The 22290-nt window shown below is 42.8% G+C and overlaps 1 protein-coding gene across 2 annotated transcripts in view; it reads right to left on the reverse strand.

Annotated features, from left to right (window-relative positions):
* The window catches only part of LOC122797194 (SREBF chaperone), a 2019897-nt gene that overhangs the window by 107347 nt on the left and 1890260 nt on the right, over positions 1-22290 (reverse strand). For both annotated transcript variants that reach the window (XM_044066018.1, XM_044066017.1), the window contains exon 21: positions 18113-18193. In XM_044066018.1, coding sequence (XP_043921953.1) covers positions 18113-18193 — 81 coding nt within the window. The remainder of the gene's footprint in view (positions 1-18112; positions 18194-22290) is intronic.

Below are 22290 nucleotides of genomic sequence, written 5' to 3' on the forward strand. Positions count from 1 at the left end.
ACACTCGACCCCACACAGTTTGGCTTTGTTAAGGGGAGGTCATGTCTGTTAAATCTGGTTTACTTCTTTGAGACAGTCACCAAAGCCATGGATAAGGGGAAGACAGTGCACAGTGGCTACCTTGACCTGGCCAAAGCCTTCAAAACTATTTCCCACTCGGGCATAGTAGATAAACTCTCTCAACTAAGCATCAATCCATATGTTACCAGATGGGTAGCAAACTGGCTCACTGATAGAACCCACAATCAAAATAGGGGAAGCCATCTCAAGCAGTAGACCCGTAACGAATGGCGTAACCCACAGATTGGTCGTGGGGGCCTCTGTTATTCGGGATATAATTCTCTGAGGTGCAGGCAAAAACTAGTGGGCTATGGCTGACCAAGTCTGCAGATGACTGCAAGATGGGCGCAGTCATCAATTCCCCAAGTGATGTGGATGTCCTCCAAGAGGGTCTCACCCAAACAAATGACTGGTGCCAGAAACATAGCCTCAAGCTGAATGCCAAAAAATGCATCATCATCCCCTTTGGGGAGAGTGAAGTCTCCACATATTATCACATTGATAACAACATCCTAAGTACACAATCAGTAGTGAGGGATTTGGGCACCCAGGTTGATAGCAACCTGACTTGACCACCATGTTGCTTCTGTTGTATGGAAAGCTTTCTACATGCTCCACCTCATAAGTAAGGGTATCTCATCCAGTGACAAAAAGGTCATAACATCCCTGTATTATTCCCTTATAAGGCCAATTATTGAGTACAACGCACTGTTCGGCATATACCTCACAAAGCACATGCAGCAGCTGGAAAGACCACAGAGATTCCTCACCAGGAAAATCCAGGGCCTCAAACATCTACCCTACGCAAATAGGCTAAAAGCCCTATCCCTGTACTCGGTTTCATACAAACTCCTCAGAGGTGACCACTGTCTGGCATACAAACCAATCTCAGACTCCGCCTTGATCGGACTGCTGCATATCCACAAGTCAAGCTCCACTCGAGCAACCTGTACGCACAACGTCAACCTTGTCTCTGATATCAATAGGACTTGAGGCGGGACAGATTTGTGTCCCAGAGACTCCCCCATCTGTGGAATAGACTCCCTCTCCATGTCAAGCAGAGTAACTCATCATCTCTTTTTAAGTGCAAACTGGATGGGAAACAGAAAATATACCCCTGGGATTCCACCTGTGTCCCTGCTGAACAGGGACTTTGGGTGCTGACTGGTCTAAACATGGGCTAAACTCTTGGCTAGGCTTATAAGGGCCAATAGCCTAGTAACCTCCTATGATCCTACGAAAATACTGTTAATCTTTTGTCACTTTCTTCCCTCCTAGCTTCTAATCTTCTACAGGAATATCAAATATTCCTGGAGACTTTCCTGCAGATTGTTTATACAACACCATTTTTATTTCATCTCCTCCCTATCTTAACTGCTAATTGTTAAGACTTATCTACCCCAGCCTTGGCATATTTAAGTCTTCCATAAATATTTAAATTTGTGCTTTTTCTTGATTTCCCTACTTCTCTGCTTTATACAAATTTCCATAAAATGTCCAAAATATCTCTAATTACCTGTATAGGATATCTGGATATTTTTCTTGTCCTAAGTTTGGCAACAACGCCTTCTAGTTTCTGTAGCCGAAATCTTTGTGCGGAAAGCTTCTGTGGTCTGGAGTTAAACAGCACTTTTTATAAACTCATGCATATTATTCAGGTACTCCCTTATTTTCTCTTTATCACTCTGCAATTGCCCATCTTGTTGTTCTGTGAGATACCCCTTATTCTGTAATACTTTGACCTTTGTCACCTTCTCTAAATAATTCTTGTTACTTCTTAACCACAGCTCTTTTTAATTAATTTCTACCCTCATTTTTAAACTTCACTTTTATCCCACTCAGAAGTTATAATTTCTGGAATACTTCTTCCCTAACAACACCCAAATAGTTTCTACTATACATTCTTTAAATTCTTCTCTTTTTAACAGGTATGTGAGGAAAGGCCAGTGTCTCATCCTTACTTCATTACCCTGTGTTTTTATCTTCGTAATTACTGGTGCATGACCTGAAACAGTTACTGGACGAGTGTAAAATGTTTTCAATTAAATGCACATGCTCATGTGAAATACAATTTCTATCTAGCCTAGCCCAGTTACTGTACCTTGGGAAATAATATATAAATTCTCTCAGAGTTCCTACTACTGAATTCACATCTTTCATACCAAACATTTTCATAAATTTCTTCAGAAATCACCAGACAGGAAATTTCTTCAGAAATCTACCCCGTTTTGTTGTATTTTCACTTCTAGGCTCACGGATACATATTCACTGTCGCAAATCAAATTTCAGGTCCCACCTATAAGTAATTTTCCCTGCTAACAGCTGATTTTTTCCCAATTTTTTAAAGCTCTATAATAGCAGTTTTAGGTGGAATATAAATACACACTGACATAATCCACCAAGAATACAACAAGCCTATAGACCACTGCATCATGTGGGACAAGACTGTTGATCACCAAAGTGCCTACGGTTTACTTCCCATCTTTGGATTAGTGTTACTGTTTTACTTTTGCTGACAGAAAAAGCAAAGGAGTACTGTACCCCATCAGTGTGAAAATGTGGTGAGACCTGCACTACTAGTAGCTAGACAGTAGCCAATTAAGGGAATCCCCACTACTTATCACTCTTAACAAAGCTAATTATTTCTTTTTTTCTTTTCACTAAGTACTGCTTGACTGGCAATGCCCTGGATAGACCTTGTGTTGACATTTTTCCAGTAAAAGCATCCTTGAAATTTCACCAACATCAAGTTGCACACAGGGTAACCAGTTTGCAGTGACAAACACTACCTCAGAGTTGTAAACCAAATACTCCTGACTTTACTTTATATTCTCACTGCAACCTTCTAATCGATAAAAGATGGCCTACAGCCATACATATGAACTTTCCCAATATCTCTGTTACCAGCTTGGTGGATATGGGCATTTTGAGGCAATGTAGAAATCTCCTCATGTTTACTGACAACCAGCTAATTCTCAAAAAAACTGATAAGGTTATGTGACAGATGTATTTACACAATGTCATTGGAGGCAAAGCTCTCACATAAAAGCACTCATTATGTCAATCAGGTTGTCAGTAATACACATACTGCACCCATCACACACAGTACGAAGAGACACAGGTCCATATATGCTGAGGCACTTAAATGTAGCCCTTTTAAACCCCAAAAATCTCCTAGATGGAAGCACACATAACAAAAACTCTCAGAAACACCACATTTCAAAACACACGCTGTATCAATCGATACACAGAGCCTGTATTTCTAAGCTCATAATGCAAGCCACCACACAACCCAACATTCTGGTCACTGAAGACTCCACTGTGAGATGCACACTAATGTCCCTCTCACTAAGCTGAGTAAGGAGATACTCACTACTGTCAGCTGGTCATCAGGGGACAGGATCTGCCACATTATGCACCCACTCAGGTTACTGGACCACAAGTACCAGTATGACTCAGTCAAGGTATATCTGGGTGTAAATGACCCAAGACATACTGTTCCAAACTATATGAGGCATCATGGAGCTCTTGGAATGTGTGTCCCAGGCTGATATAAGTCTATCACTGAGCAGCATTCCACTTTCTCTAAGGATAATACCACAACATGAACAGATAACTGACCTTTTAATAAATGGCTTAGTTTCTGATGACATTGTAAGAGTGGTGCACTGTTTATCAGCATGGAAGAAGATGGTCAGCAAACCACACTGCTTTGCCAGGGATGGTCTTCATCTCTCCCCTCTAGGCCTTTTGAACATTTGCTAACATGTTGTCCACCCCCACAGTGCCTTTTTTAAGCAATGTCATGCTGAAAATACTTTGACACAGTAAATCAAAACCAAGAAAACACTGATGTCTATACAGTCATTCAGACATGGTTTAAAACCACAAAGGCACCTCCCAGCAGTGCAAGACTATAATGCCTTCCACACATTTAGACCAGCTACTTACTACACAAACAGGGACTAAAGGTGGACGTATTTTGATTAACATCAAAAATAAATATACCTCAAGGCTGGTCAAACAGGATGATGTACCTGAGGTTCTTCAAGTTCAAACCACCAAGGGCAAAATCCCATAACACCTCCTTGCGAGCTACTGGTTTCCCTCTATGACCAAGGAGACCCATAAGTATTTAATAGTACTGAAAACACTCATCACCCAACCTAATGCCACATTTATGGGCAATTTTAATTACCCCACTATTAACAGAGAATTATACAGAAAACCAAATATGTGTAGGTACAGATACTCCTGGGATTTTGTAAACACAAATGCCCTGGACCTGATTGTTACTACACCAACCAGGGGTGCAAACATACTGGATGTGGTCCTCACTAATATGGAAGAACACTGTACACTTTTAGTTTAATGTCCTCTCTGGTAAGGTCAGAATACAAAATAGTTTCCTTTGAAGTAAAAATAAAACCCAGAAACCCAGCTAATCCTGGAATGTTCAGAACTACTCCAAGACTAACATTTTCATATTAAGTGATAACCAGACCAAATTTCAAGACCCCCCCCCCCAAATCCTGAGAACACTGCTGCCTACGTGGAGCTGTTCACAGAAACCCTACACAAACATGCTAATAGCAGCATAGAGGCAGCTGTACGCACCAGGAATAAGTACAAAACCAACTAAAAGAAAAAAGTTACCCTTGTGGAAACACAGCATCAATAGTCTGTTCAACAGAAAGAAGAAAATCCTATCAAAAATTAGGAGGTGTAGCACCCAGCATGCTCTCAACAAACTAAACAAAAAAAATTAAAGGACACAAAGTTTACCAAAGCCAGACGTGGGGGAAAATGTGGCCTCCTAGGCCAAGAACAACCACAAATCATTATATAGCTATGTCTGCAATATCAATGGCAATACACAATTGTGTGAAGAGCTCACTGTTAATGGAACCACCTACAGTAAGTCAGAAGATATAGCAAACTTACTGAAGACAAATTAATCTTTAACTTTACCCCTCCCTTTTCCCAAGCCTCTCCTTTGGAAATGCCATCAAATACAATTCCCCCCCACACTATCACTATAGAACAGGACCATTAATAGGTTCATAGGTGTGTACTAGGCTAATGGCCTTGGAGCCTTTACAAGCCTAGCCCATAGGCTTACTTTGGCATCGTAGAAAAACCAAATGCTTCGCAAGTTGAGTATGCTCGGCCAAACCATAACCTCATAAAACACCAGAGGCCAGCATGTGCAGCTTATAAATACTTTTATTAAAGACTGGATGTCAATAAGGCATATAACAAATCAAACCGGTTTCGGCTATGTAGCCTTCATCAGTGAAAAAGCATTAGACATCCTGAAAATCTCATTACTATTTATAGATACCATCAACCAATAGTAATATGGTATGGTCCAACCCTAAGGCCGGTTTCCCTTAATAATGAAACGAGTGTCATCACCATCTGAATATTACAGTCAAAAATAATAACATATATATTCTAACCATAAGATAAATGAACAACATAAAACAATGAACATAAAAAAGATCCCTGTGAATAATGTACTAACTTATACACTTGTTAAATGTACACATAAACAGCTATCTAAACAAACTGTTGTAAAAGAGACTGAAAACCAATTACCACTTATATAGACCAGTATAGTTTTGAATATTCAAAATTGCCATATGTTACTATGGATAATACAATAAAATATAAAAAACAACTAGTCACAAAGACAATAACTTGCCTGTATATGGCCCATTTCTTTACCAGATCCATGATTTAAAGACATTATCTAATCACAATGATATATACCATGAACATAATTTGAATATATCTGATCCAATGGTTATAAAACCAAACGAATATTGTGTCTCATGAACATGAAAAACATTATCAAGTTCATGTCTATTTCAATGTTAACACATATGCTATGTTCAAACCATCATATTTTATGTATCAGATAATTTTGAGTTTATAAGTGATCATTCAACCCAGGGGGAAATAAGGCACCAAGATGAATAATCCAATAGTTTCTTTGTGGTTCAAGATACTGTGCCACCCTTGTTGGTTACTTATGTCTCCCGTTATTTTGTCTATGATTATAAACATAAACTTGGCATTATGATGTTTAAGTGTGTGTCTGTACAAAGCATTGGTTTCCTTTTTATTTTTTATGTCACTTTTATGTTCACCCATCCTAATTCTGAGTGATCGTGATGTTTGTCCGATATAAAATGCTGAGCATTGACACTTTGCCAAATAAATAATCCAGGTACTGCTGCAGTTACCAAAAACTCTAATATCATAGACCCTGCTTGTATTGGTACTGGTAAACTGTTTCAGTTTACTAACTTGATTACAAGATGCACAATGACCACATGGAAATGTTCCCACAAGTTCATCCCCAGATATTGTCAACTGTTTGTGAATAGCACCTCCACTTTCCTTGTGTTTATAGTGTGAAAACATGGCTCTTAAATTCTTGCCCCGTCTATATGAAAATTGGCATTTCGGGCCCAAGATATTTCTTAAATGATCATTTGCTAGTGATATATTCCAGTTAGAATCAAGAATGTTTCTAATCACATTGTGATTCCTATCAAATGTGGTGACAAACCTTAATGAAGACTCTACACCTAACGGTTGACGTTTCTTATATTCCAATAATTTGCTTCTATCTTGGTTGTCAGACCACATACTAGCTGATATTATATCTGATTGGTGATAACCTCTATCTAGAAATCTGTTTTGTAGATCCTGTTTCGCTATCCCAAGGTCTGTCTGGGATGAACAAATACGTTTAATTCTCAAAAATTGAGAATTTGTTATGTTGCGGATGGTGTGGCGTGGATACATACTAGATGCATGCAATAAGGTGTTATATTGTGGATATTTCCTGTATGTTTTAGTACTCAAAGTATGGTCATTATTCCTATACACTGTAACATCCAAAAAATCAATAGTATTGAGATCATATGTAATAGTAAATACTATACCCCAAATGTTACTATTCAAATATTCCACAAATTCCTGCAAGTACGCAGAATCCGCACGCCACACCATCCAACAGTCATCGAGATATCTACGCCAGATATCCATTTCAACCATGTATGTGTTATGCAGTGGGTTGTATATTATGCACTCTTCAAGGTACGCCATAAATAGATCTGCATATATGGGGGCTGCCTTTACTTTGGCATCGTGCCACCCGACCTTAGTTCCCATTGCCTCTGTCAAGTAGAGCCACTGGAGTGATCCCCATGGCCCTCTGTAAGGCCAAGAACACTGCATCAATGGGCCTACACAACATCTCATGCTCACTTCTAAAGAGCAAGAAACATGACCTATCAGGCTCCCTGGAATCACAACTTAATGGTAGCCTCCAAAAAAGCTTTGTGCCTCACGAATTGAGAACAGCAACAGTCATCCCTCTGCATAAAGGCAGGCCAGCTACAGACCCATATGTCTCACTAGTCTCATATGCAAAGCCATGGAAAGAATCATCATGGAAATTATCAGTAATGGCACAAGAAAGAGACTAAACAAAAGATAATACAACAACTGAGAAAATGGAAGCTGTGTTATATGGATATGGAGAGCAAGATACAAGGAGTTAAAATGTTTTTAGACCCTATAGTTTTATACACAGGTCAGGCATATTTTTATCAACCAGAGGAGAAGCTGTGGATAACAATTAATAAAAAGCTGAAGGATTTTATCTGGGAGGGGAAGACAGCAAGAGTCAAGTGAGAGAAGTGATTCTTCCAATTGAACAAAGCGGTTTGGGATTACCTGATTTGAAGGGGTATTTCAGAGCTACACAGTTAAGGCTCCTATACATACTACAAGCAGAAACCTATAATTTAAAGTGGAAAATTATGACGATGAAATGAGAGGTGGGGGCTCAAGAAATGAGGACAGACAAGGATTTCAGATGAAGATCCTTGAAGAGAAAAATAAGTTATGTTCTTACCATAACGTTCCATCTGAGTAGTAGACTTCATTCTTCTGCACATATGGATATACGGATCCGATTCGGATCCGAGCCGGCAAAACTTTTCAAGCATCAGCTCCGAGCTCCAAAGCTCCTCCCTTACCTATATTACATCACTTCCTCCTATCTATCCCCAGATCAAGTTTGCTGACACTAAGTGGCAACATAACCACAATCCTAAACAGGAAAAACCTGAAGAGTGAGGGGGATGGAGGGAGGGAAGGTCCAGAAGAATGAAGTCTACTACTCAGAGGGAACGTTATGGTAAGAACATAACTTCTTTATCTGAAGTAGTTGACTTCATTCATTCTGCACATATGGGACAGAGTCCCCAGCTACTATTATTCCTGGGAGGCCCTTATGGAAGGATACTTCTGAGCACCGCAGAGCCAAAGGATGCTCTCCCTCTAGAAATGAGATCCAATTTATAATGAGAGATGAATGTGTGCGAACTGGCCCAAGTTGCTGTTGCACAGATATCGTCTAACGGAACTCTTGACCAGAAAGCTGCAGAAGTGGCCATTGCTCTAGTGGAATGAGCCTTCAATACACCAGGAGGAAATAAACCTTTGTCTTTATAAACCTGTGCAATACAGAGAGTGATCCACCTTGCTAAGGACATTTTCGAAACCGCTTTGCCCAAAAATGGTTTTGAAAAAGAGACAAACAATTGATCCGACTTCCGGAAGGGTTTAGTCCTATGGAGGTAAAAACGAAGCTGTCTATGGACATCCAATAAATGAAGCTTACGTTCACCTCTATTTTGGAAATTTGGGAAGAAGACTGGCAAATTTATAGATTGATTAATATTGGCTGCGAAGGACACCTTGGGAAGAAAGGAAGGGTTCGTACGCAGCGAAACCCTATCCTTGTGGAAAACCAAATAGGGGGGCAAGGAGGATAAGGCCTGCAACTCAGAAACTCTCTTGGCTGATGTGATGGCGACCAAGAAGGTTGTCTTCCACAACAAAAACTTCACTGGAACTGAACCGGCTGGCTCAAAGGGGGGAGAGGTCAAAGCCTGAAGGACTAAAGTCAGATCCCAGGGGGGCACCGTTTCTTTAACTGGTGGTCGCAATAAAAAAATGCCCTTCAGGAAAGCTTTACACAATTTGGCAGAAGCCAGCGCAACCTTATTTACACCCACATGAAAATTAGAGATGGCAGACAACTGAACCTTGATGGTAGAAGCACTTGCGCCTGCTCGAAAATGATCGGCCAGAAAATCCAGAATGACCGGAACAGGGGCTGTAAACGGGTTCAGATTACGCTGAAAGGCCCAAACACAAAAACATCTCCACTTGCTATTGTAGAGTTTCCTAGTGGAGGCTTTAAGAGAAGCTACCAGAATATTCTTAACAGGGGACGAAAGTCCGGGAGTCCTGATGATCATGGGAACTGGAGCAGCCATGCAGTCAGCTTGAGACTGTCCAGGTTGGGCAGGGGCAAGCCCGACGGGTGAGAAATCAGACCCGGGCATGGACCTAGAGTCCATGGAGGAGCCAACAGGTGAGACCATAGGAAGGGAAGCCACACTTGACGCTGCCAGAAGGGAGCTATGAGAATGACTTTGCCCTGCAGCCGGCAAGCTCTCTGAAGGAACTTGGGAATAAGAGGTAACGGGGGATAAGCATACTGTAGCCCGGGAGGCCAAGCATGGACTAGAGCATCCCTGGGGACATCCCTGGAGGGGGGAACAGAGCGAAGAAGTTGCTGCACTTTGCGTTGGAAGGAGATGCGAAGAGATCGCAGCAAGGTTGACCCCACACACGGAAGATCTTCTCCGCCACTGACTGTTTCACAGACCACTAGTAAGGCAGAAGAATTGCCCTGCTGAGACTGTCCGCTAGAATGTTGGAGCGTCCCGGGATGTGCGTTGCTATGAGAAACCGGCTGGTGGATATGGCCCACTCCCAAACCCTCATGGCCTTGCGACAAAGGGGTAAGGATCAGGTCCCTCCCTGTTTGTTTATATACCTGACTACAGACATGTTGTCTGACTGAATGACTACTGTCCGCGGAGGTAGGACAGGGTGGAAGGCTCTCAACGCTAAAAGCACTGCCCTCATCTTCAGGACACTGATGTGTAGCTTGGTCTCTGGAGGGGACCACGTGCCCTGGACCGTCCTTCCCAGGAAGTGCCCCCCCACCCGAGCTGGGAAGCGTCCGTGGTCACTGTGGCTTGAGCCGGAGGTGCTAGAAAGCTGTGCCCCGCGAAAATGTCCGCTGAATGAAGCCACCACCGGAGTGACGTTCTGCATGTCCGATTGATTCGGATGTGGAAATCCATTGGAAGGTCTAGCCAGGACCATTGAACTGCTAGATTCCACTGTAGGACTCTCATATGAAGACGTGCAAGAGGGAAGACAGAGATTGCGGTTGCCATCGAACCCAGGGCCCTGAGAACATCGGCTGCTGTGACTACCGAGTGATCCAAGATAGCCGATACATGGAGTCTGAGATTTTCTATCCTTTCCAGGGTGAGAAAAATCTTTGACTGAATTGAATCCAACCGTGCCCCGATGAAGTCTATGATCTGAACCGGAGCCAGGTGGGACTTGTTGATATTGATCGTGATGCCCAACTTGTGAGCCAGACCGAGGAAGTAGTGTAGGGCCTGACACAAGAGACGTTTGGTGGATGCAGTGAAGAGCCAGTCATCTAGGTAGGGGAATACCTGAATGCCCTGAAGTCTCAGGTGAGCGGCTATGACCGCCATAACCTTGATGAACACCCTGGGGGCTGTGGTGAGACCAAAGGGTAGGGCTCTGAATTGAAAGTGACTGGCCCCTAGCCGGAAGCGTAGAAACCTCCTGGAGCTCCTGTGGACCTTGCTGTGATAGTAAGCGTCCTGGAGGTCTAACGAGCATCTAACGAGCACATCCAGTTGCATTCTCTCAGAAATGGTAGAATGAACTGTAGAGTGACCATCCGGAATTTTTGTTTCTCTACCGACAGGTTGAGGATAGACAGGTCCAGAATGGGCCTGAGGTCCCCCGTCTTCTATGGCACTAAAAAGAACCTGGAGTAGATGCCTGATCCGGATGGATCTGGGGGGACCGGCTCGATGGCTCGTTTTTGTAGCAGCTTCGTAAACCTCTAATGCTGCAGCCTCCCTGTGAGCGGGTGGAACATCTGGAAGGCGTGATGGAGTTATGGGACATGAAATGAAGGGGACAGAATATCCTCTGGATATGATGCAGCGGTCTGCAGTAATGAACTCCCATGCCGCTGGATGTAAGGAAAATCTTCCCCCGACTGCCTCCAGAGTAGAGCAGCCGGGCAACCCCTCAGGGTTGCTGTGCGGGTCTTTCGGAAAAAGGTTTCCTAGACCCGAAGTTTTTGGGACCGTGTCAGTGTTGTCCCCTTCTGCCTCCGGGGGACGAATATTCCTGAGTGTCACGAAAGGATGGTGATTTCCAGAACCACATCTTCTTTTTCCCCTTTTGCTTCCTGGAATAGGACCTCTGGGGGTTAGAGAAGCGGATTCCAATGGCTGACAAAGTCTTTCCATCCTTCTCACTCTGGGTTAGTGTGTCACGTACAGTCTTCCCAAAAAAGGATGATCCATCAAAAGGGGCGGTGATGAAAGACGCCTTAAAGGGGTCCGCAAATTGACACAGCCGGATCCAGGTGTGACGCCTCAAGGCAATGCCTGTACCAGCAGCTCTAGCGGCTCCCTCCGTAGCATGACAGAGGAGACGCACAGAGGTATTTGTTACTGATTTCAGTGTAGTCATCTTTGCAGTGAAAGACTGCTTGTCCTGTTGCGACAGAGACTCCGGGGGTGACTCAGTTAGTTCCGATATAAGGTCTCGCTGCAGTCGGATAACATGTGCCAAGTAATTCAGCGCACAAATAGAAAATGTCGCTGACGAGTACATGCGCTTCCCGAAACAATCCATCGACCTGAACTCTTTGCCTGGTGGATGAACTGAGGAACTCTCCTGTGCCAGTTCCTTCTTTGTGGCAGCTGCAACCACCAAAGTGTCTACTGGGGCTCCTTTGGACCATGCCTGCCTATCTGATGGCGGGGAAAGAATTTTGACTGGCCTTTTGGGTATAGGCTCTACGGTGTAAGGATCCTTCCTTGCCCTAGTGGTAATGAGGTCCACCAAAGGGTCCGCTGGAGGGGAGACCCAAGAAGTAGATGGGCCTGCGCCAAAGGCCTCAAGGAATACGGACTCATCCGCAGAGGGTTTGGGGGCTGACCAAACTCCTCTTTGGCAGAGGATCTCAATAATGTCTCTGAACGAGACGTCCTCAGAAGGTGATCAGGGGGAACCCTCTCCTTCATCCAAGTCCGTATCAGTGGTAATGGACTCAGGGGAGTCCAAGTGCCTCCTCTTACACTTGCGCTTACGAGGTTCCTCTCCAGTGGGTCTCTCTGGAAAGGATTTGTAAGCCTCCAGGGGTTCCCTCAGGGGAACGACCTGGGGTTGCTTTGGCATGGCTGTCCCTGAGACAGGGTAATGGGAGCAGAATCCAAATTCAGAGGGGTCTGTGTAGGATCCGAGTAGGTGAGCTGTGGTCTCACCCCCTGGGAGAGAACCCTATCCACTGCCCAAACGCCGATGGAGAGCACACCTCCGTAGAACGTAAGGAAGAGGCTCTCCCCGGCACCGAAGCAGGACCCGGAGCCAACGGAGGGGTAGTCCAGGCACCGAGGATGGGATCCGAATGAGCGAGATCTCGACCCTCAGGTCCGACTCCCCGACCATGGCTCCGAGAGTCTCCTGGATCCGAGATCAGATCCGAGGAACTCAAGGTGACGGTCGGCATCAAGGAAACGAGAACCATCGGCGCTGACCCAACAGCTCCGAAAGGTCTCGGACCTGAGAACCCCAAAGCGTCAGGTCAGATCAGGGAAGGAGCAATAGGGTGGAACATAGTTGAAGAAGGAGGACCCTCTCCAATGGGAGAGGGCCCTGGCAAGACCCCCATCTGAATCTGGTTCTGGATGAACCTCCTCATTAGCCTGTCCATATCCAGGTTGGAGACACTCCGAGTCAACCTGGAGGAAGCGACCAACTCGGGTCTGGGCCAGATCTGAGGGGAGTGCCTCGGCTCCGATGGCTCCAGCAAGAAACAGGGAGAGTGGAGCCAAGGAGAACGAGACCTGGGTGCCTTTGAAGAGGGGCTGGAGAAAGACTCCCTGTTTGGTGATCTTTTTCTGGGCCTGTCCCTCTCCTTGTGGTGCCTCTCCTTATCCCTTCTGTCCCTACCTCTCTGGGACGACTCCGAAGAAGCAGGCCTGGCGGGAGGTTGAGTCCCTGCCTGCACAGTGTCACTGGCTGGGGAGGAGACCGAGGAAGACTCTAGGGCAGAAGCAGGTAGCAGACCCTTAGCCACAAGCTTAGCCTGGCGATCCTTCAAAGCCCTAGGGTTAAAGCCTGAACAAATGCCGCAAGATGCAGACAGATGGACGACCCCTAAACATGGAACACAGAGTGTGGCCATCGGCTGGTGAGAGCTTGTGACCACACTCTGTGCACTTCTTAAAAAGAACCTTAGGCTGTTCAGCCATAATAGAAACAGTAAAGGCCCTAACAGCCCACTCACACACACATACTAACAGGGATTGGGTCTAGGCGGGAAACCAGTATCACAAACAAAAAACACTTATAACTAACTTTTTTTTTTTTTTTTAACTAACACGATGATCGAATGCGAAGGGAGGAAAAAAAGGGAAAGGTATTCACACTCAACTATCACAAAAAGACCAAAAACCTTACCACCTTGCTTAGAGCTGAGAGACCACGATGCTGACTCTTAGAGCGGCAAACGAGATCTGGGGATAGATAGGAGGAAGTGATGTAATATAGGTAAGGGAGGAGTTTGGAGCTGATGCTTGAAAAGTTTTGCCGGCTTGGATCCGAATCGGATCCGTATACCCATATGTGCAGACTGAATGAAGTCAACTACTTCAGATCAATAACCATGCAGAATATTATATTTATAAAGTAGCAGAAAGTATTTTAATGTCTAAGCAAAGACTGGAATGGATTAAGGAGATTCAGCTGATAGGGATGACTGTAATTAGGGAAGCAGACAATAGGCACGATGGGTCTGGAATTTATTGGCGAAAACTGGTAAAGTAACCAAGGTATTGGGAGCAAGTAATTATAGAGGGAAAGATAATAGTATGAGAAGAGACCAAGAATTTATTTGGACTGTAGGACAGAAATTGCTTTCTATCAAGGTATAGGCAAAGATAAAGAAATGGGGGATCCTAAGCAAAAGACCAGTACTGGCACAGTTATTACTAGAATCTAAAATAGAAGCTGCTGTTAAAAAAGGAATAATTAGTACAGCATACAAAATATTGCTTGGTAACTACAAGAATCAATCAGAGGAGGTTATGAAAGGATTGGGAGGAGATACTGGATAAGCAATTCACAAAGAAACAATTGGGGAATATATGCATGTCTCCCAAATATGCAACAAAGTCTAGAAGATTTAGGAATTTTGCTTGGAAGTGTTTACATAGGTATTTTTATTCCCCAAGTAGACAGCAAATGTTGAAGGTGTGATGGGGAAAAAGAGGTAACTGGGAACATACTTTCTGGGAGTGTAATGAGTTGGCAGACTAAGGATTCCCTGCAGACTGCTCTGTCAGAGATACTGGGTGAGCAAACTGGTATACTAAGGAAATAATTTTTTTGAGCTAAATCGGAATTGCCTACACATAGTAAGGCCTTGCTGAGTCTAATTATGGTGGCTGCTAAATAAGAAATTATTACAAATGGAAATCAAAGTTTAATTAACTCTACTAGTAGTGAGTATAGTAACAGAGATAAAACAACTGGAATTGGGATCCTGCGAAAAGGGTAGGAGCAAATTACATACGAAAAATTTGGAACTGTGGGAATGATACACGCAGAGGGGAAACGAGGTTTAAAAGAATGTTTGACTGGCAATAACTGGACAGATTATAACTGATATATAATGTTTGCAACTACAATTATGTTAATATGGTTTTTGATGCATAAGGTCTGCAACTAAAATTATTTCAATATGATTTGTTTTTATTTATATAAACGTATGACTGCTATGACTGCTTATGTAATATGTAATAATTTAATAAATATGTTTCTTATATAAAAAGAATAATGACATTGGAAATCTCCAGAAACTGTACCCGACTCAGTGTGATTTCATCAAGGGCAGGTCTTGCCTACTCAACCTGCTGGACTTCTTTGAGAAGGTGACCAAAGCAATGGATGAGAGCAAAATGGTTCACACTCGCTACTTGACTTGGCCAAGGCATTGACACAATACCCCATTTGGACATTGTTGACAAACTCACAGGTTAGGTAATAAACTCTTATGTTATCCAGTTTATAGTCAGATGGCTAGCAAATCTCAGGAAGTTAGAACTGGGAAGTCCTCCTCTACAAAGAGGCCAGTCACCAGTGGAATCCCTCAGGGATCAGTCCTGGTACCTTTTAGCATTTACTTATCTGAAGTCAAGGCCAATGTCAAGGGGCACTGGTGATGAAACTTGCAAATGACTGCAGGTAAGGAGCAGTCATAGAATCTTCCAACATTATCAATGTTCTCCGGGATTGGCTGACACAGACAAATAACCGGTGTCAGAGCCATGGACTAAAACTAAATGCCAAGAAATGGTTAATATCCTTTGGGAAGTCATCCAACCCTTGTAACTATCATACTGATAGAGCACCCATAAGAGTTGACCCAGTAGTAAGGGATTGGGGACACATGTAGACAGTAATCTAGCCTTTGACCATCATATGTCTACAGTAGTGAGGAAATTATTCTATGTTGTACAACTTAACAACAAAGATCCATGGCATCTAGGTCCAAAAATGTCATTATTCCACTGTATTCAGCTCTCATCAAACCTATCATTGAGTACAATGTCCCCTTTGATATGCACCTAACCAGGCACATCCAACAACTGGAACATCCACAGAGGTCCTTCATTAAAAGAATAAGGGCATAATTAACATGTCCTCTGCAGACCACATAAAAGCCCTATTCCTGTATTCTGTCTCCTATAGACTGTTAATGGGATATCTATACCAAGCATACAAGGCATTACTAGACCCCATCTTGATGAACATCTGCAAAAAAAAAAAAAAAAAAAAAATCAGCACCAAAATTACCAGTTCTAAAGACTTAAACCTTGCCTGTGATACAAACAGAACCTGCTGGAGAGACAGGTATGTATCCCACAGACTACCTATTCTCTGGAACAGGCTTCACATCCATATGGAACAGAGTTCCCCCCTAACTCAACTCAAGTGTAAGTTGGGCAACTGGGTGGGGAATAGGAAATTCATCCCTGGTTTGGCACTCATGTCTCTATTGGACACATGCATCATATAAATGGTTCATCTCCCAGGCCCCTGGTTGTAGATGTTTAATCTCCCAAGCCCCTGCTTAAACTTTTCAAGGACACTAGAACTTGTCAGAGATTTGGGATGCATGGCTATCTTTAAAAAAGGCCCCAGTAGTCATTAGCCTAGCACACAACTATGAACCTATCAAAATAGCCAAATGGCTAGTAGATGCCCTAAAAGTACAGAATTAGGTCACTGTAGTGTTAGTAACATCATTAAAGGGACATGATGAATGCTGTTGACATCTTCAGGAGAACTCCAAATTTAAAAGGCATGGTATGGATTCTAAGTTACCTTTTTGCAACATGGCATATGGTTCCTGCAATGCCTTGATACCTTTCCATCGCATTCATTCCTTTTACTTCTGTCTTGTGTTTTCCTTCACAAAATTAAAATTTCCCTACCCAATGACAGTTGACTTTTGTAAACTATGATGTCAAGGTAGGGACAGGGTAGAGCTGCATCCACAGATCTTAGTGGATGTATCTCTGTGCACACATAGAGTGCCTCCATTAAACTCTGTGGATATATCCACAGTAAGCCTATCCCTGACATCAATGAGGAATTATGTAGACTTTTTTGGGACCATGGCTTAATACAAAGTTTGTGAAGTTTTTTTATTACAACATGGTCCAAACATATTAGAAGTGATTGGGAGGATGCATTCCAGCACGTAAGCCACCATATACCATGATGATTACAGCATTTGCACCAAAGTACTTTAAAGAAGAGCTGAAAATACAATATTGTAAACACTGTAAATATGTGTACGCTAATAACAGAAGTAACAGAGTGATATGATGGGAGGTAGTTCATTATATGAACTGCACAAAATTCCTAAATAAGGCATCACAATACAAGCTTCAGTATTTTATTAATTTATTAACAAGACTCTCAGATAGGTGAGTGACTGGCACAGATATAGATATAAGTTCAATGGGCAAAGGATGTTTCAATGTGCCTTAGTATTTGTGCAATACACATACTGTTGTGGGTTACCATTTAAAATGTGTATAAGAAGAAAATATATTTGCGTGTGCACACACACACGCGCACGCACACACAGGCACACAGACACACACACACCCCTACAGGAAAAAAAACACTTACCAGTAGCTGTATTTTCTTAGTCATCAAGCCAGGTCTGTAATGCTGAGAAATGAAGCCATGGGTACAGCCCACATACCCACTGGGATAAATCATTAGCTAAGGCAATGGAGAACCTGGCTAGATGGGGTGGGGGGAGAGGAATGGCGAGGCTTTGTGGGGAGAAGGAGCTGGGGTGGATGCTGTATGCTACATTCCCCAGTGGAAACCAGAGAAAAAAAAACACAAAGGCATTTGCCATGAGTTGCTTGGGTGTATGAGGGTTACATTACTTGTGAAAGTGGGTGACACCTATTCTATCAAGCCCACTGCATACCTATTCCTTGGATGTCTATGTGCTTACTCAGGGGAACATAGTACTTTTAATCAAAAAAATCCTTCTGTGGATAATGGCACCATTCCCTGTGTGGTTGTCCCTAGCTTAATACCACAGGTCTCTTGTCCCAGAGTGGCCAGAGAGGGACCAAAGCAAAAAAAAGTAGTGACAGTGAAGGTACACTGCTGGTACAAAAACATTTATTCTCCACTGCTCCACCATATTATACAAAGTCTACACAAAAAGTGGGAATCAATGATACCCACTTCCACCATTAAGCAACATTCACTGATGTACCCATACCTGGTCTATATAAACTGCAGTGATGCCTCCTGAATGACCCTGAAGTGTGAATAAACAGCATGAATCTTCCAATCGATAGACCTGCACAAAACAAACAAAATACAATAAAAGAAAATGGACAAACACATTTCGGAAAATAAAATTCATATGCTTAATCTATTCTCTCTTTTTTACATTTGTTCCCAATCAACACACAGAAAACATTATGCTGCATATATTTTCTACCCAAAAAATTAAAGTTATGTACTTACTATAACAAAGGATTCATGTTGTCTGTCTTTGACTCAACCTGTGAGTTATCGGATATAACTCAGATTAAATGCTGGCCAAATCCTCTAGATGTCAACTCATACCTGGCTCCTGAGCTGATACCTTAGATAGAATTTGCCCCATCTTAATCTAGCTCCAAAATACATTTCTCGCATAAAGGAGGACGACAAAGGATGCCCCAAAAGAAAAAAAAAATGAAAAAAAAGAAAAAAAAAAAGGAGAGCAACTGAACCTCCTCCACTCGTTCATCTTAGGTAATGAGACAAACAAAAAAGTGGGTGGGGGGTGAACCAGACAGACAGAGACAGACAACACAGATCTATTATTATGTTAAGTACATAACTTTCGTATCCAATGTTGTCTTCTATGCTTGGCTTCAACCTGTGGAAAAGAGTCCTCAGCCACATAAAAATCCCTAGGAGGATCTACGGAAGGACATTCTGCAACATGGTGGAGCCAAAGGAAGCCTTGGACCTAGACTAAAAGTTCAGCTTGTAATGAGAAACAAAGGTGTTGAAAGGTAAATTAAAAATGCTGGTTACTGCCACAGCACGCTTGCTTATAAAAAAGATAAGTAAATGGATAAATAACTCAAGCAAGCGTTGACAGAGTGAGAAATAACCTTCTATGTGTAAAAAATCCAAGTAATCCGGTCTTCTGAGACAAATAATTCAGTTTATTACACAGATAAACCACGATAAGCGCTTTCACTAACTAGTAGCTTCTTCAGATCACAAACAGGAAGCACAGGAACCATGTGCTTTAAATATCTGCATGTTAATTATGCACTGACCTTATTATACCAAGTATCACTTTGGTTGATAATAGTTCTTTCGACTTGTATATGGTCTCATGTTTTTGATGGCATCCACTATGTATAGTTTCTAAGTTGCCTCGTATTATTAATAACATGACTATCACATGCAGTTATGTATTAGGCTGTATACACTTTCGTACTTGATAATATGCTGCTCACAACATGTTCTTATATTTACTTCAATTTTTATTGTTTCTTATGGAATGAAGTTATTTTAATTTTTTAAAAGTAATATGCATACACCATTGTTTATTTCTGTTGCATTTTGAGATGATTTTATGTTTATATATTTAGTTTTTAGGTTTTATGGCGCTTCTGCTTTAAAAGTTGGTTGATTAATTAACATGCAGATATTTAAAGCACATGGTTCCTGTGCTTCCTGTTTGTGATCTGAAGAAGCTACTAGTTAGTGAAAGCGCTTATCGTGGTTTATCTGTGTAATAAACTGAATTATTTGTCTCAGAAGACCGGATTACTTGGATTTTTTACACATAGAAGGTTATTTCTCACTCTGTCAACGCTTGCTTGAGTTATTTATCCAGAAACAAAGGTGTGATGGCCCACCCAAGGAACTCCTGCACAAACCTCATCCAAAGAAGTTCTGGGAAAAAAAAGGACAAAGAAATAGCCATAGCTCTAGTAGAGTGACTCTTAGGTTTACTATGCAAAGTCTTGCCTCTCAAGGTAAAAGCAAAAGTAATGCAGTCTGACAGCCATTTGGAGAACATCACTTTAGACGCAGGTCTGCCTAATCTGGACTTGGGAAAGGAAATAAACAGCTGTCTGGATTTTCTAAAGGCTTTTTGTCCTGGCTAGGGTAAAATTTCAATTGTCTATGCACATTCCAGCAATGCAGCAAATATTCACCCTTCTTTGAGAAAGTAGGAAAAAATACAGGAAGGTGAATAGATCTATTCAAATTACTCTCCGAGGTTACCTTGGGCATAAAGGAAGGGTGGATATGGAATGAAAACCTATCTTTGTGAAACACCAGATAAGGAGGAGTATACTCTAGAGCTTGTAGCTCGGATACTCTCCTGGCTGAGGTAACAGCCACCAGAAACAAGGTTTCCAAGATAACTTCTGGTCAGAAGAAAAATATTCAAAAGGAGGGCATGAAAGGCAACTCCCAAGAAAGGAAAGGATCCCAAATGTGAGGACGCAGAAGAAAAATGTCTTTGAGAAACACCTTGGAAATTTTTAGAGCAGTAAAGGGAACATTACCCCTAACAGAATGAAATTTACAAATGGCTGCCAGTTATACCTTGATTGCAGATAAACTAGAGCCTGATTTAAACTATTCAGCAAGAAAATCTAGGACTGACTCTAAGGGAGTGGAAAAAGGATCTGCCAACATCTCAAAATGCTTCCACTTACTGAAATATACTTACCTAGTGGATACTTTTGGGATGAGGAAAGAATATGTGCAAAACTATCTGATAGCTTAGTATTCCTGGCCATCAAGGAAACTGGAGAATCCATGCAGTTAACTTGAGGGACTACAGATTGGGAGGTTCCCGACTTTCTAGAACAGAAATGAAACCAGGAATGGGATCCAGAACCCAAGGAAGGTATTTAACATTTTTTTTTTAACATTTGTTTATCGGGAAAGTCTAACTGGAACAGAGCCCATTTTCAGCAGAGGCCCAAGGAGCAATGCTCCAGACCCATGTCTTTGGAATGTGGTAGGAAACCGAAGCACCTGGAGGAAACCCATGCAAACGCAAGGAGAACATGCAGACTCCACACAGAAGGTACCCCAGCCAAAATCAAACTGCAGAACCTCTTGCTGTGAATGACACTGTTAACCCAATGCACCACTGTGCCGCTCAACACTGTACAAGAAGTCACAGAAAAGAGAATCACACCTGATGAGGCCAGAAGGGACCTATGAGGATCACTGTCATTCTGCAATGGGCTGCCTTCTGAAAAAATCAGATGATCAGAACTGGAGGACAAGTGTACAGGAGGCCCGGGGACCAAATATATGGAACAGCATCTCTGGGTGACTGCTCCTGAGGAGGGACTAAGGCATAATAATTGTTGCATTTGGTGTTGGAGGGGGAAGCAAACAGGTCACAACACAGAGTGCCCCAGCATTGAAATATCTGAGCTGCAACTCTTGGATTCAGAGACCGCTCATGAGGAAGAACAAGATTCCTGCTCATACTATCAGCCAGAATGTTGGACCTAAGGATATGTGCTGTAACCAGAAACCACTGAGATCAGATTGCCCATTGCCAAACCCTCATGGCAACTCGACACAGAGGATAAGTATGTGTGTGTCTTCCCCTAACTTGTTTGGATACCAGACAATGGGCATATTGTCCTTCTGGATTGAAATCCCACAACTGGGGAGGACATCTTGAAAGGCCTGCAATGGAAAGACTGCCCTCATCTTCAGGGCACTGGTGTGAATGTTAGCCTCTGCAGAACAGAAGACCAAGACTCTTGAACCGTTCTCCCTTCAAAATGCAAAATGCCCCCCCCCCCCACCTAAGGGAGGAGTCCATGATGGCCATGGCCACAGGATCAAGAAGAATGAATGGTCTCCATTTTTGTCGCCAAGGGGGACTGTAACCACCACTAAATCTGATTTTGGCACACCTTTTTCAACCTGATGGGAAAGTCCATTAGATGAGTCAAGTAGGACCACTGCACTGTAAGAGTCCACTGCAGAGCCCTCATGGGGTACTTTGCTAAAGGGACCAACCCTACTGAACCTGGTATGTGGCCCAACAGTTTCAAAATTGCATTAGGGGGAGGTTTTGCAAGGGCAAGCACAGATACTGCCTGGGATCAAACGGTGAATACCCTGGAGCTTGGGAGCTTGCCAATCTGGTTGACAGTACCCAATTCTAATGTCTAGACATGCTGCAGACTCAAATTTTAGATAATTGACAGTTATGCTTAAATGGCTGCAGACCTGGAATAAGGTATTCCTGGCCAAGATCAGAGACTCTATTGTGGGCGCAGTGAGGAACTAATCATCCAGGTATGAAAAGACCTGAAATCCCTTCAGCCAGAGCTAGGCTGCAACCACTGCCATGCACATGGAAAACACCCGGGGGGAGGGTAGTGGTGAAACTGG

This window comes from Protopterus annectens, chromosome 3.part0 (assembly GCF_019279795.1).
Source record: "Protopterus annectens isolate FY-2018-M chromosome 3.part0, PAN1.0, whole genome shotgun sequence".
Taxonomy (NCBI): domain Eukaryota; kingdom Metazoa; phylum Chordata; order Ceratodontiformes; family Protopteridae; genus Protopterus; species Protopterus annectens.